Below are 20,186 nucleotides of genomic sequence, written 5' to 3'. Positions count from 1 at the left end.
ATGAATGTGGTGTTTAGTAAATAAAAAGGGAAATCTGTCTTTTGTATAATTTATTTTATTATATATGTTTCCCCCTTATGTTTTCCTATCTATTTGTATTTAGCTTTTTTTTTTGCCTGCTCTTTGTGTCTTTAGCTGCTGTAGCGTGTGAATTAAAAAAATGAAAATAAAGAATAATCTAATCCAGTGGTTCCCAATCTTTTTTGTCCCATGTACCCCCTTTGCATCTTTGTCAAATCATGTGTACCCCCTCTCCGGTACCATCTCCATAATTTCATGTGTGGAACAGGGGGCTCTCATAAACCCCTAAATGTGTCTCAAACATTGGTTTCCTAAGGCTTAATCTACAAATTCCAAACAAAGTGTAAATTATTTAAAAAGAATATATCATGCAACTTAAATGTGATTAATTCAATCGTAAATAAATAGGGTCTCCTTTGTAAAATGTAGCTAATTATTGTTTCCTATTGCCAGAAGTGTGATAAAATGGCCTCTACAGCATAAATTAATTATGTTTAAATAAATTACAAGAAAATATAGTAATTTATTAAGCAATATTACTTTTAGTTTGTGGTGAATTTGCTAAAAAAAAATAAATCATTTGTTAAATCTGTCCGGGTACCCCAGCAATGTACTCATGTACCCCTAGGGGTACACGTACCCCAGTTTGGGAACCACTGATCTAATCTAAGTATTATTATTATTATTGGCAGGCGAGTCTATATCTGCCCAGTAGATGGTGCAATTAACCGTTTTCATGCAAGGTGTTCCAAATGACCACTGACTGTTTCTACAGCTTGTGTAAATACTGTATATATATATTTTTGTGCTCCTGATCATACCATATCCTGTCTGTAGGGGGGGGTGGGATGTTGACAGCCAGTGTTCCACGGCACTCTTGCACCTCCACAGTCAGCAGCAGCGGTGTGTTGGCCACTTCCTCCATCTTCTTCTTTATGAACTCTGTTTCCGTGGCTTTCTGAAAATACTTGGACTTTGCTATTTTGTCCACAAAGCGCATGATCTTACTGGGTCTGTGGCCTCCCACGTAGCTGGATGAGAGGAGGATGGAGGTAGAGAAGGAGGGGAGACACAAAGTGAGTCAGGTTCATGATTTATTCAGATACCAGCATCTCTTACTGGAGTGACTGGGCGTAACATTAAATCAGCAGAAAAAGCTTCCATGCAGGTCTGGTTGAGTGGTTGGTCTGAAAGGGCAGAACGTTCTGTTCAACCACATCAGATCAGTATAATCCAATCCTGAATTAGGATGCATGTTTTACATGTAATGAGACACTTTTATGAACCCATTTACTAACCCTTCGCCTCCAGGCAGAGCAGGTTTGTCGCTAAGAAGATCTGGAGCATCTTCCTCATCAGATGACCCAGCACTGGACGACTCCTCATCACTGTCGGCTAAACAGTATGTCCGTGGCCTGGGCCTGTAGCACACAAATAGATACACTCACTGTTGCAAAGTCAGGCCACAGCAGGTTTGTAGACATCAGGGTTGGGGCCAATTATAATTGTAATTGCGTAATTGGTAATTAATTACAATTATGATGTTATAGCAATTGAAAAAAATCTATTGCTTTTACAATTGAATTGAAATTGAGTTCAGCTAATTGACTTTGTAAATGGAACTGGACTCCTATTTAAACTGTCAATTACAGTGTATTTAAATGCAAACCTGTGGAACCAGTTCTATGAATTACACATACCTAATTATTAAAATATGTTTCAAATCAAGTTTCCCCACGTATCTGTCACTTCTCTTGAGAATAATTTTACCATTTTTGAGCGAAAAAAGGCTCAGACGCCCACGCCAAAAATATGAATACCAATATTTTCATGGATAAGGAAGCCTAACAAGGTAATCGAGAGATTAAAAAAAACAAATAAGATGATAGAAAATATTTTTTTGTGCATTTTACAGCTTAATGAGGACATGGGTCAAACAGACCTGTTATCATAAGCGATGCTAACAGAAAGCTAACACAAGAGGAACAATACGTTTTATGGGCTTATTCATTTCAGGTTTGGTAATTGTGATTGAGAACATAATTTCAGGGGGAAATTATAAATTTAATTGTAATTGAAAAAAATGCCTTTCATTTGAGTTGTAATTGAATATGGGTAATTGAAGACATAATTGTAACTGAAAAATGTAATTGACCCCAACCCTGGTAGACACCCAGTCATAATCAATACTCATTCCCATCCGAGATAAATCACGTGACCTTATCCCTCCTGATTTACCCTAAAAAAAACTTGAATCCTAAATTGAATCTAAGTTAATAGTTTTATTGACAGGCAGCTGCAGGCATCCATTCCCAAACTCACCAGTTATTGAACAAATCCATTGTTGTAAGCGTCCAGAGGGAAGATAAGTGTATAAAGAGAAAGGAGGAAGAGCCAACAAAAAAAGGGCAGGAATTGAGAAAAATGCACAGGACAACTAACTCACAACTCTATTCAGTCCACACCCAGGTACGAGATTTTTATCAAGAAAATCTAACCCTAAAAATGTATCTTTTGCATTCACTTGTAAGGAACTGAATGTGGACAAACAGATAAAAATACACCATGAAGTTGAAAGTATGGGCTGCATTACTGGGAATTAAAGTTGACGAAAAGTGAAACATAAGTAGAGGTATTACCATTCTTTACCGTGCTCTCCAAGACCTTCGCCCTCCTTCCCTAGCCGGGCCAGGTTCATTTTGGTTTCTAGAGTCATGAGGAAAGAGCCCGTATAGGAAATCTCCAGATCAAACCACAGACCTGAACACAGGAGGAAAAGGAGATCACACATCTTAAAAATAATAATAATAATAATAACAAATACTTGCTTACATCACTTAATAATACACAAGCAAGAAGTAAATTGGTACACATCATTGTTTCTTCTCACATGTGTGTACAATAGCACAAGTGACTAATAATAATTGAATTGAATTATTAATATATGGTGTTACTCTATATATAGATATCCTAATGAGTTACTTGTATCCTACTGAGCTATCCAGGAAATCTTTCTAACCAGCATCACTGAAAAGGTCAAATATGGAGCAGCAGGGTTCCTACAGAGATTGGCTTTACACTACTGCCTATAAGGGATTTATGAAGGTTTTTCCTCCGTGAATCTACAGCCAATAAGTTATGAATAAACCCATCTATCTTAATTATTCACCAAAACCTTCCAGTAAAGAAAAACTATGTTCATGGGCAGAGGTAAATGTTCCTCTTTCAATCAAGTATGCACACTGAGTTTACTTGCCTTGCCCTAATAAAAGGAAAAGGGTAACTTTAAGTAAGACATTATGTCACTGGGTTTGTAAAATACAAAGGAAGGAGCTAGAAGAGTCAGCATATCTGTCGCATTCACTGAAAAATCTTAATTTTGAATAGAACTGGATATACTTTTATGTGAAAATCAATGTAATACTCGATGAACTGCTTTTCTTGCAAAGGCTGAACCCCTCAGAGTCAGTATAACCATCAGTATAACTACTCTGATTCAGAATTGCCCCTTGGGGTCAATATAACCCCCTCTGAGTCAGTGTTATTAATACAGTAAACTGTATTAATAATGACTAGTAAGAGTCTAATGTAATGATTAACAGCAGGTGGCGTAATATTCACTGTTCCAACAGGTTTCAATGGGAAAATTTCAATTTATTTTGCCAATAAATCAATAACAATACACATCCTCCCTAATAATAAAGTACACAGAAAACAATAGTAATTAATCAAACAATTTACCGCAAAGAGTCTTGGGGCCCTATATAGAAAAACCAAAGTGATTTTTAATGTTTGTCAATGGAGCTAACTCTGCTCTGTTAATGGGTGGAGAAGCTTCTCTGGTTTGCTGAGGTCCCAAGTCAGGTGCAGAGACCATGTTGAAACCCTCTTTACATTGCACAATGTCTAGTATAAAGCTCTACAATGGTATTAGTAGGCAAATAGAAATGATAATATGATTAGTTGAGACAGTGTTCTAAGACTTATTGATGTGATTGAAGTTGAGCTCTGCCAAGCTTTTACATCCCTTCTTAAGAACAACCCCTCTCTATCCGGACGGTTGCTTGTCTTTTAGTCCCAAATCGGATTGCCAAGAATGATGAGTTTTTCCAATCAGGTTCTTGGATTTTGCAAAGGAGTGTTTACCTGCATTGATAATTAGAGGATTTCGAAACTCGAAATTGAAGTGAGTAAAGAAAAATAGGGGGGGATTATGAGTATGTTCAGTATTTCAGTATTAATGGCACTGAAGCTAATTGATAAGAAGAAATGTAACATCATATTTTAAAATTGTTTTAAATGATTATTCTTTTTCAAATTAAAACACCACACATTATATCAAACAACTGTATTCTGTACTTTCACTTTCTCAAATATAACAACTAAAATGCAGCATAAAAATACCTGAGCTGACGCGCATCTTTTCACTCGTCGCTTTGTGCACTAATCCTGGCTACTCGTAACTCAGCATAACAAACATGAGCAAAAACAAAATATAGGGAGAAAATGTCTCTGGGCTCAGCAGAAATGTTTAATATCAAAATAGGGTCACGACCCAAAAAATAATCAAAACCACGGTCTTAAAGCTGCAGTATGTAAGTTTTTTCTTTTTGCTTCATTTGGTCAAAAAATCCATAATCACCTATAAGCATATTGTAATACAACGTGTTCTGAAAGGACAGTGCACTTTTACACCTTCTCTTGGACCAGAGAGAGAGAGAGAGAGAGCGAGAGAGACAGCTATAGAAATCTCAGGAGTGATTCAACCTTTCAGCCAATGAGAGATCTTTTTACAAACAGAGTGCTCCATGAGCTTTTTTGGGGTGTTACTATATGCTGCCCGACTAAAGTCGATGCGCGTTCATGTCCCCTGTAGTAAAGTACTGGCGGACATCCCAGTAGAGGTCCCAATCAGGGCTGACGTGGAGAGGCAAACAGTTTAAAGTCTCAAACACACTCGGCAGGAACGGTCTCATGGAGGTCCTCTTTGCGTTCGTGTAGACCTCAGTGACTGTGCAGGGTCTGCCCCTCATACTGGTTTCAGAGGGAGAGTGATTACAGATGGAATTTATTGCATGTAAACCTAAGACAAGCATATCCAAGGTGGAGTGAACAGATGCAATTCATTTTGCAGTCTGGATCCAGAGTGATGCGGGTTTGAGCGGCAGCAGAGATCGCAGCAGTTGCATGTGTGTGAGCTTTGTAGCGGGGCAGGAGCTCACAGCCACAGTTTAGGGCAGTAACTACAGAGTGATACGAGCTTTCATTCTAAAACATCAAAAAAAACTCTCCAAAAACACAAGATAAAGTCCCTACATTTTACACTAGTTTCTATTGAGAAAAAAGTCGCTGAGACCTCCTCAGTTGTGCTCGTTCACAAGGATACCGGTATGGGACGATAGGTTTCGAAACTGGGAGGGGAGAGGGGAGAGTAGTTGTTTTTATACAAGTCTCACAATTCTACATACTGCAGCTTTAATTTGTAAAGCAATGTTTGAAACTCTTTCATAGATAATGAAATCTGTAACCATATTGAAGACAATCCTATCCATGTCAAAGCGTGACACTGGTTTAAATATGTTTTATTTGCTGAATTAGGCAGATACCATGGTAACATGAGTTAGGAGAGAGTTATAAATAAATTGTATATACAGCCATGAATGTTGACATGAGCTTTGAGACATAGAGCTTTTGTCTTTTTTTTTTCTTTCTTCACTAAAGCAAAGCTTTGTCAAGAAGTAAGAACTTTAATGATCTGAAACAAAATATTTGTGTTCATATCCAAATAGAAAACCTAAAGAGCATTTCCAAAAATGAAACAATACTTTGCTCAGTCCTAAAGGGTTTTTATCAAAAGAAACTATAATGGTAGGGCAGCACGAGTCAGTCAGTAGTAAATGAATAGCAGCCAAGATGTGAAGTTTAATCACTGTGGTTTAATAAAGCATGACAATGTGATAGGTGGACTAAAAAGAAAGTGGGGAGTAACAAAATAAATAAAAGAAGAGATAGAAGGTACAAAGTTAACAGCGTTGTTTGCATTTCATACCATTGCAAAAGTATGTCTAACAAACAGCTGAATTTAGGGGAGAATATTTGGAAACGAAAGAGTGGAACAAAGCACAATAGCCGAAAAGCTTTGTGGGTCATTCTATGTCATTTCAACACATTCTCAGGACATCCCACGCAAATTCAATCTCAGAAAAACTAATAAACAATAAAACATAAAAAATGCTCACATTGCATCAGAAAAAAGACATGTTTTTAACAATATATATTTCTCATGTTCTATATTTTCTACAATTTATACATATTTTTTGTTACTAGTGAACAATCAAAAAACAAATAAATGATAATAAGACACAGAGGCAAGCTACAATGGCCTAATATTTTCAGTATTCACGAGTGGGGAAATAAGCTCAAAGTTGGGGTCCAAAATAAAAATGAAGTTGCATAAAGAAAAGTTGTTTCATATAAAAGAGGCATCTTTATACTGTGAATTAAAACAGAAATCAGGTTTTTTCTTACATTCCCAAATGCAGAAATGGGCCACTGAAAATAGAAAAATACTTTTTTTTTTTTTGGATTTGAGGAGACTGACACCCAAGAACCAATGCATATATGTGACTAATCATTAGTGATTTCAACAGTCTATGTACATAGCTTGAATCTGATCAAATTACAAAGAGCTGAGACATATGTTATTTACTGTAGGCCCAAACATGCTCCAGACCAAAACCTTGAAAACTTTTTTTTTTCAAATTTGAGGGGCTGGCATGTCCACCAGCATATCTTTTTTCTATATTCTAAGACAGTAGTTTGAGCTGTATTACTACACCAAATTTCAGTTTCCTATGTGGTGTAGTTTCTGAGATGTTGGAGGCTGAAAATGGAAAAAAAATAAGGAAGCACGAAAATCAACCCCCCCTCCAGTGTGAGTGTGTGTAACAAAAGGCACCTAAATTGGAATATTAATTTTTTTCCTTTGTTGTCTAATGTTTTGTGAGGGCACTGACTGCAGTTACTCTTCTTACCTTGGTGGTCCACGGATGGTTTTGAGGCTTGGAGAATCTTCGGTATAGAAAAGCCCATGTCTAACTCTGTTAAAGTCAACTCATTCATAACATATGGAAGCTGAAACACAGGATACAATTTAAAACAATCAGATAAACAGTTCATCGAAACATTGATTGATAACTGTGTAAAAGAATCCAACTCCACCCACCCTGATCTTACTGAGCTTCATTTGGATCTTTTTAGAGACTACATCAGCCCAGTACTTCTCTCCCAGGAAGTCCCAGAATATCCTTCCGAGAAAAGCATTGACCCATGCTTCAGGCTCATCAGTGTCTTCAGATCTCCTGTTTAGCTGAAAGACATAAAAGGATGCGTTCAAGAATTGGATATTTACACACTTCATGCATCCATGACCTTTTTCATTTGCTACTGGGGAATGATTATATAATAATAATAATAATATAAAATAATTATATTATTTTTGAAACCTACATGGAAAAAAGGGTGATTTGAAATATATTTTATTCTCTGTTTTTCCAGGTTGATTCATTTATTTATTTTTATTCTCTATGAGTTTTGTTATAAGAAAGAGGACTCGTAAAGACCACAAGCATCTATTTACTTTATCATTTTAACTGTCAAATTGTGTTGTATGCCACCATTTGTAAACTTTGTGTGCTTGTTCAAACAAAAATAAAGAAAAATAATCTAAATTTAAAAAAAGGAAAGTGTGATCTGCATCTATCTGTGTTGCACCTTTTTGGTAGCTTTGGGGCTGCTCACTGGGCTGAGTTCTGGGCTGTCTGTGGCAGTTGGGCTTCTTGGTGGTGCCTGGGGGTTGACATATTTGGCCATGTAAACATTATAGTCCAAAAGCATCTTCTGCTTAATGGCCCCAGTTGAGCCACAGGCCAGAGCAGCTGAAGATTCTCTGTAACGAGACTGCGACTGAGACAGTTCCTCCAGGCTTCCCCGACTGCTGCTCCGGCTGTCAGCCTCCACGCCTCCTCCAGACTGGATGCTGCCACTACGGCTTTGGGAGGGCAAGAAGGCTGAAGGTGGAAGGAGGAACATGTAGGATAAGTCAGGGGATCGGGGTATAGTTTAATATAGTAATGCATGTATTATATAGTAGCTTATTATATCAAAATTTTGATTCATAACATTACTGTGATACAAAACATATCCTTGAAAAAATAGCATTATATTGTTGTGCTTTCACTAACAAATGTTTGATGTTAGCTTTCTGTCGATATCCAATATGCATATATTGTTCAACACTTTATCTCCAATTTCTGATATAAACCTATACTGATATATACATGAACCTCCTCACCCTCAACATAAACTTAAAGGGGCCATATGTAGAATTTGCAAGCAATTTCTGCCACCACTAGGTGGCATATTACTTATTACCTATTTTTTGTTATTGCAAGTTTGCATTTATTATTATTATCATTAAACATAAAAAGAAACTAATAGTGTTGGTGTGTGATCTTTATTTTATTGATGTAAATCTAAACAGCAAAAACAGGAAGTGACGTCAATTTATTTAGCGCGTATGTTTGAAATTATCAACCTCCCGGCATATATTTCACCTAACAGACTACTACAAGCTAAAAATATAGATTTGTACACACTTAGTGAATATTACATCAAACTGTATAAAGAGAAACACAGGAAAAAAAGCTTTGACTCCGGCTCTGTTGTAAATAGCCTTATACTCTACATACCCAACTGGTGGAAAAAAGGTACTACAGGTTGGCCGGGCCGGAAATATTTATTAATGTATATATAATTATGTAATCTAAAAAAAAGATCACATATGGCATGACAGCTAAGGACATGTTCATTAACAATCGAATTTTGATTTGAGGTATTTCAGACATATTTAAAAGTTGAAAATTCACAATAACTCTACATATGACACCTTTAAAGAATGATTAAACCTCTGCTTTCTCCTGACCTGCCACTAGGAAGGAAATTTAAAAAATGCCTTGATTATGGGCGGAGCTCCTGGAGCAGTTAGACACGCCCAGTCTATACTATAAAATCTCCAATGAACAATCTATGCTATGTTAACTAGCCACTCATTACTAAATATACCTCTCAATCCAACCTACTCACCACAGATTGTAGAGCCCACAGGTGCAAGTTTTTTATAAAAGGGGCGGGGCTAATAGTGATTGTTTGTGTTGCAAGACGGTCCCAAAGTGTCACATGATCTTGTTCTCAGCCAATAGCAAAAATCTATTCTAATAGCCGGGTTTCAACCTATAGAGGGCAGTCACTCTCACATTTTACAACTAAATATGCTAAATTGAAATACTTTGACTAAAATGTTGAGAGTTGGACCAGGATCAGTCAACAGCACTACTTCATACCCAAATACATTTGTATTCAGCAGAAAATAGTTTTGGGGTTTAGTTACTTTTCAATAACATTATTTACATCTCCGAAGAATTAACACATTAAGTCTACTTTTAATGTGATGTGACACTGGATGTATTTCACATAAAATGAATAAAAATAATTCATGCAAGAGTGGTGGCCTAGTGGTTAAGGACGCTGGGCTTGTAATCGGAGGGTTGCCGGTTCAAGCCTCACCGGGGCCGTCACTGTGGGATGTTGAGCAAGTCCCTTAACCCCGAACTGCTCCCCAGGCGCCGCAAAATGGCTGCCGACTGCTCCTCAGGGATGGGTTAAGTGCAGAAGACAAATTCCAATAATGTACTAACATTACATGGCCAATTAAAGGCGAAAGCCCGATTTAATCTTAATCTTAATCTTAAAAAAGTTATTCAGCTTCATTAAAGGAAAAAATGTCAACATCATATATTGTTTTTTCAATATTTGTGTAAAAATCGATATTACCTTTAATAGCAAATATTGGCCAATAATATTGATGGGCCAATAATATCGTCCATCTCTAAACTCTAACCACTACAATGCATTGTACTGCCAAAAAGTCTATAATGTCACTTTTTTTTTTAATATATCCTTAAATTAACTTGGAATCAAAATAGGGTGCAAATCCTGTCCATTCTGAACAGCTGTTGCCACTGACAGACTATCAGTATTTTTGTTGCACCTATACACACAGCGGATGGCAATGCTGTAATGCTGTTGCTCAGTGCGTGTAATCCTGTTGACCCATTCACAGTCATCTTTTCACTGAGTTGAGGGGATTGACTGTCCCTAAGCTGGGGCTTATGTATAGATCTGATTGCTATACAGTTTGGTACTTGGGTTCTTGGGAAGAAGCAGAATGTGTAAAACTCTAAAAAATGAAAAATTATTTTTTTTTGATCAGTGTGAATCTCACCACTCTTGCAAATAAATGGGAGACTGAGAACACCAGCTTTTCCCTCAGACTTCATTTGGGATGATAGAAGAAATCTCCTGAACCACTCTTCCTTTTCCCGACCCGTCCTCCCAAACAGGTAGATTGTCAGATCACCTCCTCCACACATTGGTCTTTTGGGTTCCTCCCCTGGAGCTGATGAGTCTGTTTTCTCGCATTTCTCTGTTTGTTCCTGTTTTTCAACCGGCCCTGCAAATTTTTCCTCCCCCATCTCTCCCTGGGCTTTGGACATGAAGTCCTCTTGTTTTGCCAGTTCAATGCAAATGGGGTACTTCTTGTTCCAGACTCTCTTCCTTGCTAGGCTCTGAGGCATCAGGTAGATCTGTGGGTAAACAGACAAAATCCAGAGTTTTCAGTATTTTAAAATAGGGAAATGGAAATTCCAACAGATTTTAATACTTTTAATAAACACAATCTGGATTTCATTTAGTTTTGGCAAACTGTATTTATACTGTATGTCTAAATGTTTTAAGTGTGTATCCCATACTAATATTTTGGAGCTAACGTCTAGCTAACTGACTTGGTTTTGTTATTTGGCTTAGAGACACAAAATAAATGTTTCTGCTGGGTTTTCTCTAATTGTTATAGCATAGCAACCATTGGCTTTAAACTCTGCCATTGCTCAGAAACTGTAGATCAACGGAACACCGTTGCCTAGCAACAGATAACAGGAATCAACAAACGTGGGTCTTATCCTGACCAAAATGGTGGCTCCCCACATTTTATGCACCAAGGTGTAAAATAGTAGTCTTTTAAATGTGTTTTCTTTTTTTTTTTAAAGGTGCACAGTTTATCGGTAATACATTAAATGCCTTTTTTGTTTAATACATTTCCACCACAGGTACCTTCAAATATTAATATACATTTCTTCCAAGCCTTTAAAGTGTGAATGATCATGGTACCATGATCAGGATCACTGATCCAGTGAACTTCCAATATCTGGCAATGAGTAGAATTGATGCTTGATAGGGGTTTGGACTCTGACAAGTGCTTGTAATTCCTAACTTTTCTTTGACATATATTATTCATGTTGTGTGATGTAGTTTTTTTGGTTAAGGGAACGTTAACGTTGTGATGTGTAATGTAGTACACCCCTGACATAAGCATTCACTTTAACAAACAAAAATCTTTCCACGTGCAAATAACAAAAATGTCTATCTTCTTATGTTTAAATGTGGAGTAGGAAAGTTGTGAAATACATTATTCTGGGAGTTGTGAGCACATGAAATGTCTTTCTAATGTCCGACCATCAAACATACAAAACAGTTGAGTCAATAAACTACTAGGCTGCACAGTAAACATAGTTGTGTACACAAGGTCAGTGGCCTATGGCATTCATTCAGTGTTAACACAGAATATGTGACTCCGAAAAAAGAGAAGCTTTGTTACTGAACATGAACCACTCTGCAGCACTCAAACATATTCTCTTTCACCAACACAGCAAAATCGTCCTTGTGATTCTTGGTTCTACAGTACTGCACCTTGCTGTCAGTCAGATCGTAAATCTTCTGACTGATAAAAGTGACATCAGGTTTGGGCTCGTTGTGTGTGGCACGGCGGGAGATGTTGCGGTTGGGCTTAGACAGACGCAGGACGGAGCCCTCCAGACGGACATAAACGGAGTGAGTCAGGGTAGCGTGATATGTCTCTGGGTCGTAGCTGTAGATCTCATTCATCCAGCCCTGACAAGAACAGGGCACAAGAGTTTTTAAAAAGCAATCATCGTTGCAAACCCAACTTCTTGGTCAATGCAGTACAGTAGGAAATTGTTATTCTCCAAATTATAATTGTCTTAGTCAGGAATAGATGCTACATTCCAACTTGTGGTCAGTTGTTGTCATACACAAATAATATGGGTAATTTAAAACAATGAAACATAAGTCATGGCAGCTTGGGTTAAACAAAAGCCTTCTGTAAATGACAGACATGGCCAGAAAAAAACAAACAAAAAAAACTTTAGATACATTGGATAATATTGAAAGACACAAACAGGACCTAAACTCACAAATGCAGTTCCTTTTGACAAGACGATGTATTGGACAACAAAAACTTTGGTCACTAATAAAGTGAAATTTAACCACCAGCTGACCATCTGTCGACTTCAGAAACCATGAAATCTCTTTCAAAGTCCAAGCTTATTACTCCCGATAGACCCAGCAAGAACATTTTGCTAGTTTGTTTTACTTTAAGCGAACTGCAATAGCAATCTATCGCTTTTGTTTATACTGTATAGTTAAAAATGTAAAGGTGCATTCACACCTAACGCGACTGGAGTGACTGAAGCAACTAGATTACTTTCAAATCCATGTAAATGACACGACCTCAAGTTATCTCCCCTCAAGCGACGTGACTTCTTGAATAAGCCTACATTCTGAGTGAACTCATTCTTTAGTAACTCCTTAAGTTGATAATTTAAGCCGCAAAAGCAGAGCCGTCTTTGATAAGTGCTGTAAACATAGAGTAGGAGGAGAAGTGATCAACCCTCTTTCTCTCTCTCTCCCCTGTCACCTGCTCCGCACACACACAAACACTGTTCCCTGGTCGTCGCGCCACAAGAGCGATGAAGTGATGTAGTGACCAAAAAGCACCACTATGTTCAAGCGACTCATCAGGGGCGATTGAAGGGACTGCAGTTGCTACAGTCGCGTTCGGTGTGAACGCACCTTTACAGTTAGACTTGACAACTTTTGTTTTGACTTTGACTCTTTAATAATGAAGATCAATGGTTTTTGTATCTTCGACATGAGAATATACTCAGTGCTGTCTTACCTTAAATATTCCTGGTTCTTTGATGTCCAAATGTCCCATATTCCACAGTTCTACCCTTCGTCTCCAAAAATTTGACCCTAACAAGGAGCGCTGAGAAGAAGACATCCAAAGGACCAGCAAGGCCAACATGAAGCCAGTTACTATGCCATGAACCACTGAACATACAGAAGGTGGCACTGGGAGGAGTAAGTAAAGAAACACTATCTGTGCTAAAAAAACAAGGCCAGTCACAGGCACAGCTTCCACCTCCTCTTCTAATCGGTCTTCTTCTGTATCAATTTCACTACATAAACCGGTGCTTCCCGTCTGTGGATGCCGGTCCCCATCTGGTGTCTCTGTATCAGTGCATACCTCAAAGTCTTCACTGTAGAGTTCACAGAATTCTTCATCTTCCTGGCGAGCTACCAGCGCCGACATAGAACAACGTCCCAGAGTTAGAGAGGGGGATTTGTGAAGGGCAGAGGACGAGGCCTGAGTGATGCCAGTAGCTGGTGCAAGTGAAAAAACAGAGTCGGAGGCTTTCATCGTGGAGGTCTCTTCTTCGTCTCCCTCAGTAGCATCTTCTTCTTTAATGCTGTAGTTGCTATTTTCCGCATGACCGTTTACCGCTGTCCCTCCACTGAGCTCTGATGCACTGGAGGACAATGATTTGGTGCGATGAGAGGCATTTCCTACAGCTCCTAAGTTAGACTCATCTCCCATTATTTTACTAAAGAGCTGCAGCGGATCGGACATGACCTCTGAAAGTCGCCGTTTGGTATCCTCTATTTTGGCCTCTACTTCTTGAACTTTGAAAAATGACCTACCATCTGGAGACATAATGGGAGAGGATGGGGCTGTTTTGGAATCTCCACCTACTTGAGTGACAATGACGGGGCTGGAGCTCAAACGGGGCTGTGAGAACTGTTTAAAGAGCTGCATGTTGCGAGGAGGATGCCGATGGGACGACTGGGGTTGCTGCTGTTGGAAATGATGAAGAGGTCCTTCGGGCTGCTCAGTCTTAGCTGTGTCTGTCGATAGAGACTTAACAAAAGATTTCATTAAGTGACGATGGCGCGCATGCGGTGGTGCACCAGTTGATAGCATTGAACTTGTTTCACGGGACTCAATGTCATTGGACAGTGACCTGACCAGGCTGAGGAAAGGCTTGGAGGAAGGCAGTGTTGCAGACTTACAAGGAGACGACGAGTTGGAGTTAGTGGATGGAGGAATGGCAGGAGGGCGCTCCGAAGGCCAGGAGGAGCTGGCAGGAGGGGTGGAGCTTAAGTTGGTCGGGGATGACATTGAGGCAATACTCATGGCCGGTGAGGAAGTTTGCTGACGATCAGAGGGTTGCACAGACAGAGTGGTAGATGACACAGAGAGCACAGCAGCTCCAGCTGTGCTGGGGTCGGCCTCTACAACTGCAGATTCAAACAGAAGCTCTTCTTTAGCCTCCAAGCCTGTGGTGACACTTCGGCCATCAGCCTTTAAAGCAACACCTTCAACACCCTCTGTTCTATCACTGACAAATGTGGCTGCAGCGGACATAGCAGGTACTCCATAGAGCTCCTCGTCATCATCATCCTCATCCTTCCCTAAAGCAGAGAAGTGTATGGTGATGGTGTCACGGGACAGGGAACGCTGAACCTGGAGTTTGGGTCCTGGAGCGTGACGAGGGAGAAGTGTGTCACCATGCTGGGCACTTCCTTTGCTGCTGCCGCTGCCCTGACTGCTCATCATCAGCCTGTACAGGGCTCACAGCCTGAGAGAGAGAGAGAGAGAGAGAGAGAGAGAGAGAGAGAGAGAGAGAGAGAGAGAGAGACCACAACACAGTCAATAACAACTCTAAAAGGAAATGAGGGCATCACAACTGAAGAAGAGGCTGTGGATTGAACATGTGCATAAATGCATGTAAACTAATGGTAAATCCTTAAGTCCTCTATTAGCCCTACTATAATAGACCATTGAGATATAGGACAGAAAGCTCCCCACCTAATAATTGAATCAATGACTGAAAGATCATCATTTGAAATAATAATCTTCTACTTTGACTCACTACATGTTGAATCCATGGTTTTGTACATTTAGACATACAGTAAATAATTTAAGGAAGGGAGAGGGTTAGTCACCTCTGATAGTATGTTTCAATTATGAATGAATAGTGTGTTACTTGCTGTGACATAACTTAAAAGTAATTGCTCCAGCTAGCAGAAAAGCTCTGTGACAATTTGAAGCACACATCTACTCCCTGTGTTCACTTTTATCTTTGCCGTATTTGAAAGTTTGGATATTTCTCCAAAATATTTGTTCTACACATACAGTATCTGTCATTGCACTGGCACACATTTCAACGCATTTTCCAATAGGACAAACACATTACTAACAGCATTACTAATCAATGTCCTGTCCTCAACCTTTACATTTTATTTCCTCCCTCTTTTAGGCGTAACACGGCCCTTTCCCCATAATAAAGTTTATAGTACAGTTCCTTACAGGGGCTGGTGATGGTCAGAATTAAGCAATATAATCTTTTTTTTTTTTTGCAAGAAAAAAACATTTTTGTTACAAAAAGACTGCACTACGTACTACAATATCTAGTGTCAGCCTAAGAAAACAAATGCAAATGTGGAAGAAAGAAATCCAGCAAGCTTGATCAGCATTTGCAAAATGTTTAATACATAGAACATTTGCAGATTATGCATTGTTCATTCCGAGCATTCCGCCCAAAAACAGGTTAAAAAGAGTTTTTTAAATGAATGGGACAATAGACAGTGATTGTCTGACTGTATTTGTCCTGGCTGTACCCTGCCTCGTGTCCTGAGTCAACAGAAATACGGCCCTACCTAACACGATGAGCAGGTATAGAATATAGAAGAATGGACTTTGAATGGACGTCAACTCTGAACCTCCACAACAATGTATTTGGAACTGAAAACATGAGCCTTGAAGTTTTCCCTTCACCTGACTGAACTGGAGCAATATGTGCAACCATGAACCCTATAACAAACTGTGGTGATCTCACAATGCACTTTCTTATCCTTATCTGGCTCACCAGCACCCTCTTTTATCATCCACTCCACTGTGGCAACATGATTAATGAGTTCAATCTCACACCACACAAGTCCTGCAAATAAGGGCCATCAACATTTCAGCTGTTCAACTCCTCTGTCCAGAGATGTGGATATCTTTTTCTATACATTACATAGTGTTTGGGAACACAAGGCCAACACTGAATTATGATGTAAGGATGACAATAAAAGCAACATAAATGGCTGTTTAGGACCTTCAGAAGATAGAAAGATGGTTTTCAACTTCCTAGTACATCTGATTATTACTCAGGAGACATCTGAGACGTTGACTTTTTGTAGAAATGCTTCATATTTATGTGTACAGGCCTTTGACTGTTAACAGGTTCATTCAGATCAGTTAGTAGTTCTATTAGATGATAAAACTCTAAAGGAAACTATACAGAAGGCATTTTGCTAAAATGAGTTTTTATAAGCTGCACCCATGGTGACAGTTAATTATTTTGATGTTGCACTAAGTTTAAAGGGAATTGGTTAAAATCAAAGCAACCTGGAGACTTTTTTCATGTCCACTGTCAGCCCAAGGCCGTCATAAAACTGGTGCCAGAGTTATGGGTGGCTAAGACTCATTGATGCATGTGGGAAGTGGGAATGGGCCCATGTGGTCTATATGAGCAATCTGGTTTCGATTTGGTGTTAGAACCAGAGCTTGATTTGTGTTTAGGACACACGGTGCATCAAAACGGTAGGGCTGGGCGATATGGACTAAAACTCATTACTCAATATTTTTTTCTCAAAATGGTGATAGTGTAATATATGGTATATAAATCTCGACAATTGTAAATCAAATAAAGTCTTACAAGAAAGACAATTCTGAGTTAAATTTGCTGATGCAAAATGCCACACAGGCACATTTATTAACAAAGTGTTGCACAAAATGTGCCACTTCACTTGTAGGGCTAGACTTCCCCTAGATGTATGTTTTTTGACTGCAAAAAGGTTGCTTTCTCATTTTACGTAACATTGCATAAAAGTCAAGCCACATTCCAACTTTACTTCCTATTTTATATCCATCACACCACCCATCCATTTAAAAAGAAATAGCATGCTTCTTAATTATGACTTATTGTGCGTCTTCCACTTCAAATAGAATCCAGCTTCTCACACTATCATAATCAACACAGTAATTTACTAACACAGGTCTCGGATAATATGTTAACCTTTTCGTTGGTAAAAATGATGTGTAATGAGAGAAGTAAACCCTGAGAGGGAGAACACAGCACTTAGTTGGAGGAATGACCAGCATTTCTGGGAAAACCTTTGTTCCCCTCTCTCTGGTTGGCACCGCATCTCCTGAGACTGCATTTACTGGAATGGAAATAACAGAGCATTTGACTTCCCCAGTCAACCGTTCACTTGGTTGTGCTAGTGGGTTTTTGTGTGTGTCGTTTTCAGTATGTGTGTGTACGTGTGTGTCTGTGTGTGGGTAAGCCATGGGTGTGCTTGGGGCACAAAAACAAGAGTCGGGAGAGACATTAGATAATAGCAAAAAAACAAAAAATGGAGAGTGATGAGGAGCCTGTGGAGCCAACAGACCACCTTTTAAGGACAAAAAATATCTAAAGTGAAAAAAGCAGCATAGCAAAAAAAAACACGACATCATGGACGAGTAAGCGAAGAAGCAAGGATTCCCAAATAAACAAGTGCTGAAGCTGGTTTCTCAAAGAACACAAGATTTCCCAAACCCTGATTTTTATCCACTGTGTAAAGGCATACACTGTGTGATTTTTGGCCCATTTTGAGCAAATTTTTGACTGGTGCGTCTATTTTTGGGATTGGGCCGAGTCTCAACTAAATCGTATGCCATGCATCGTATAGTATACATGGGGTCACGAGAAGCGATTAACACCTCACGACCAGCTGCCGATCAGCAATCATATGGTCGCAAGAAAATCAAACATGTTTGAAACCCTGGTCACTCCTCGTGAGGGTATTGCACAGTTGAAGCAGTGCCACGGAGTGGCTTCCCTCAAACTCTCACACTGTGCATGCATGAACACCGTAGGACCACTGTAGAATTGATGAACCGTACTGGCCACATCTGTCCAGTCAGTTCCTGGTCCATCATATCGCCGCCTTTTCTTTTTGAAAGCTATTTTTGCTGAGATTTGCAAGGGACTCTCTACTTCCGGGATCTTCTTCTTCTACTCTTTTAGTGGCAACACTTCAGAGTTTTTCTTCTTCTTTTAATTTGTACCTTGCTTATCCAGAAACAAGACCCCTACGTGTCGCGTATGGACGTACAATGTGAGCAGTCAGATTGTGTCAGAGTGTCGGTCCGTACAGTATGAGAACATGAATCGTAAGCTGCGAACATTCAGACACTGCAATTGAGTCGCAAAGTTTGAGCTGGAGCTGAGTACGATTGAAAAAAATCACACAGTGTCTGCCCACCTTAGGAGATAATTAAATTGAATTAAAGTAATTTAGATATTCATCCATGTCAGCACCAAAAATGCTTAAAACACACTGCAGAAAAAAACAACAAACTGTTTCTTCTGTGACCATAATTAGATTCAGTTAAACAGAATATGCATACAAATATAACACTTACCAACATACATCACTTATTACAATACATTTTGTTATCATTCATGATATATTTTTATCCTACTTTAATGTAAAATAACATAGATGATAAAGAATGGAATCAGGAGCAGGGAACTTAGGAAATAAATCTATAGAAAAAACAATGCAGTTAAAAATACACAAAGACCTCTTACATCCATTAACAAGAAAAAAAAGATCCATAGTGTGTGATTGATAAAGGCACAGGAAAAAAGTAGCAGTATGGCAGAAGGGGTGTTTAAAAAGTGGTCAAATAATTATATTTAGTACTACAACCCAGTGATAGACTGATAACGTGTTAGAGAAGTAGCCTGAAGTGTTTTGCCTTCCGTTCTCAACAAATGTGCCGGAAAGTGATGTTGAACAGGTTGCTAAATGAGCAAGGCAGAGAACTTGCAGAGCAACAGGAAATGTGTAGTAAAAAAGCAGCTGATGGAGCAGTTGATTGACACATGCACACGCACAAACAACGCATGCATACATACCAGGAAGGAGCACTAGAGCAGGAATAAGTTGGTTAAAAAAATTCAAACAATTGCCTGAGTCATGTAGCTGCAGAGGGCAGGTAAACATGCCACATGCTTTTTTCATGCTCCGCTGCTCACTCCAGGGGCCAAATGTCTCCGTCATCAACAAGAACCTTTTCCGGTTTTACACGCTGTGTGTAATGTATGGTAGCTTGTGTGGAAGTAGCTGGAGATTTTACTGCAGGCTCCTGACCTTATGCTGTACGGTACTAATAAGAATCCACAAACCTTTCTGTCTTATCTTTGGTAGCCCTTAATATATAAACAGTACCACTGCATTTATTCATGCAGTTTGACTACTTTAGCATTTTGGATTTGGACTTTTAATTTTTCTCTTTATTGAATCGAGTTACCATGTTGGTAAATAGGTGGAAAACTTATCTGATTAATTTACAATAAATGATTCTACGCAGCCCGTGCAATGACTTTGACATACCTAGAGGTGTACTTGTACTCTGGAATCACTCAAGTAGATTAAAAAATAGACTTCAAAAGACAGATTACTCTTTTAAAAAAAAAATGGTAAAACCTCATGTGAAGTTTTATACATAAAGGCTGACATTACTCTGTTATTATTATGTAAAGATACCTGTCATAACCCTAACCCATTAATTAGGTGTCCGGAAGGCTGTCATTAAGTGTTGTTCGTGATTCTAACCCCTTACCCTTCATTACCCTAACCTCGAACCTTAACCTTAACCCTTCATTACCCTAACCCCAAACCCTTCATTACCCTAACCCCTCATTACCCTAACCTTAACGCTAACCCTTCATTACCCTAACCTTAACCCTAACCCAAACCCTAACCCTTCATTACCCTAACCTTAACCCTAACCCTTCATTACCCTAACC

General features: G+C 39.0%; 1 protein-coding gene across 3 annotated transcripts in view; it reads right to left on the bottom strand.

Annotated features, from left to right (window-relative positions):
• The window catches only part of tex2 (testis expressed 2), a 35,037-nt gene that overhangs the window by 2,272 nt on the left and 12,579 nt on the right, over positions 1-20,186 (bottom strand). The window contains exons 3-11 of one of the 3 annotated variants that reach the window (XM_028455134.1): positions 13,172-14,915; positions 11,884-12,084; positions 10,364-10,724; positions 7,795-8,090; positions 7,247-7,390; positions 7,056-7,155; positions 2,661-2,781; positions 1,320-1,436; positions 843-1,052 (exon numbers count right to left, since the gene is read on the bottom strand). In XM_028455134.1, the coding sequence (XP_028310935.1) occupies positions 843-1,052; positions 1,320-1,436; positions 2,661-2,781; positions 7,056-7,155; positions 7,247-7,390; positions 7,795-8,090; positions 10,364-10,724; positions 11,884-12,084; positions 13,172-14,893 (3,272 nt within the window). In that variant the 5' untranslated portion in view covers positions 14,894-14,915. Of the gene's footprint in view, positions 1-842; positions 1,053-1,319; positions 1,443-2,660; positions 2,782-7,055; positions 7,156-7,246; positions 7,391-7,794; positions 8,091-10,363; positions 10,725-11,883; positions 12,085-13,171; positions 14,916-20,186 lie in introns of those variants that run through there. The other 2 variants (XM_028455132.1, XM_028455133.1) reach the window with 2 other exon arrangements.

The sequence above is a fragment of the Gouania willdenowi genome, chromosome 8, assembly GCF_900634775.1.
Source record: "Gouania willdenowi chromosome 8, fGouWil2.1, whole genome shotgun sequence".
Classification (NCBI taxonomy): domain Eukaryota; kingdom Metazoa; phylum Chordata; class Actinopteri; order Blenniiformes; family Gobiesocidae; genus Gouania; species Gouania willdenowi.
The sequence above is the reverse complement of the archived record's forward strand: the minus strand, read 5'-3'. Positions and strand labels throughout refer to the sequence as shown.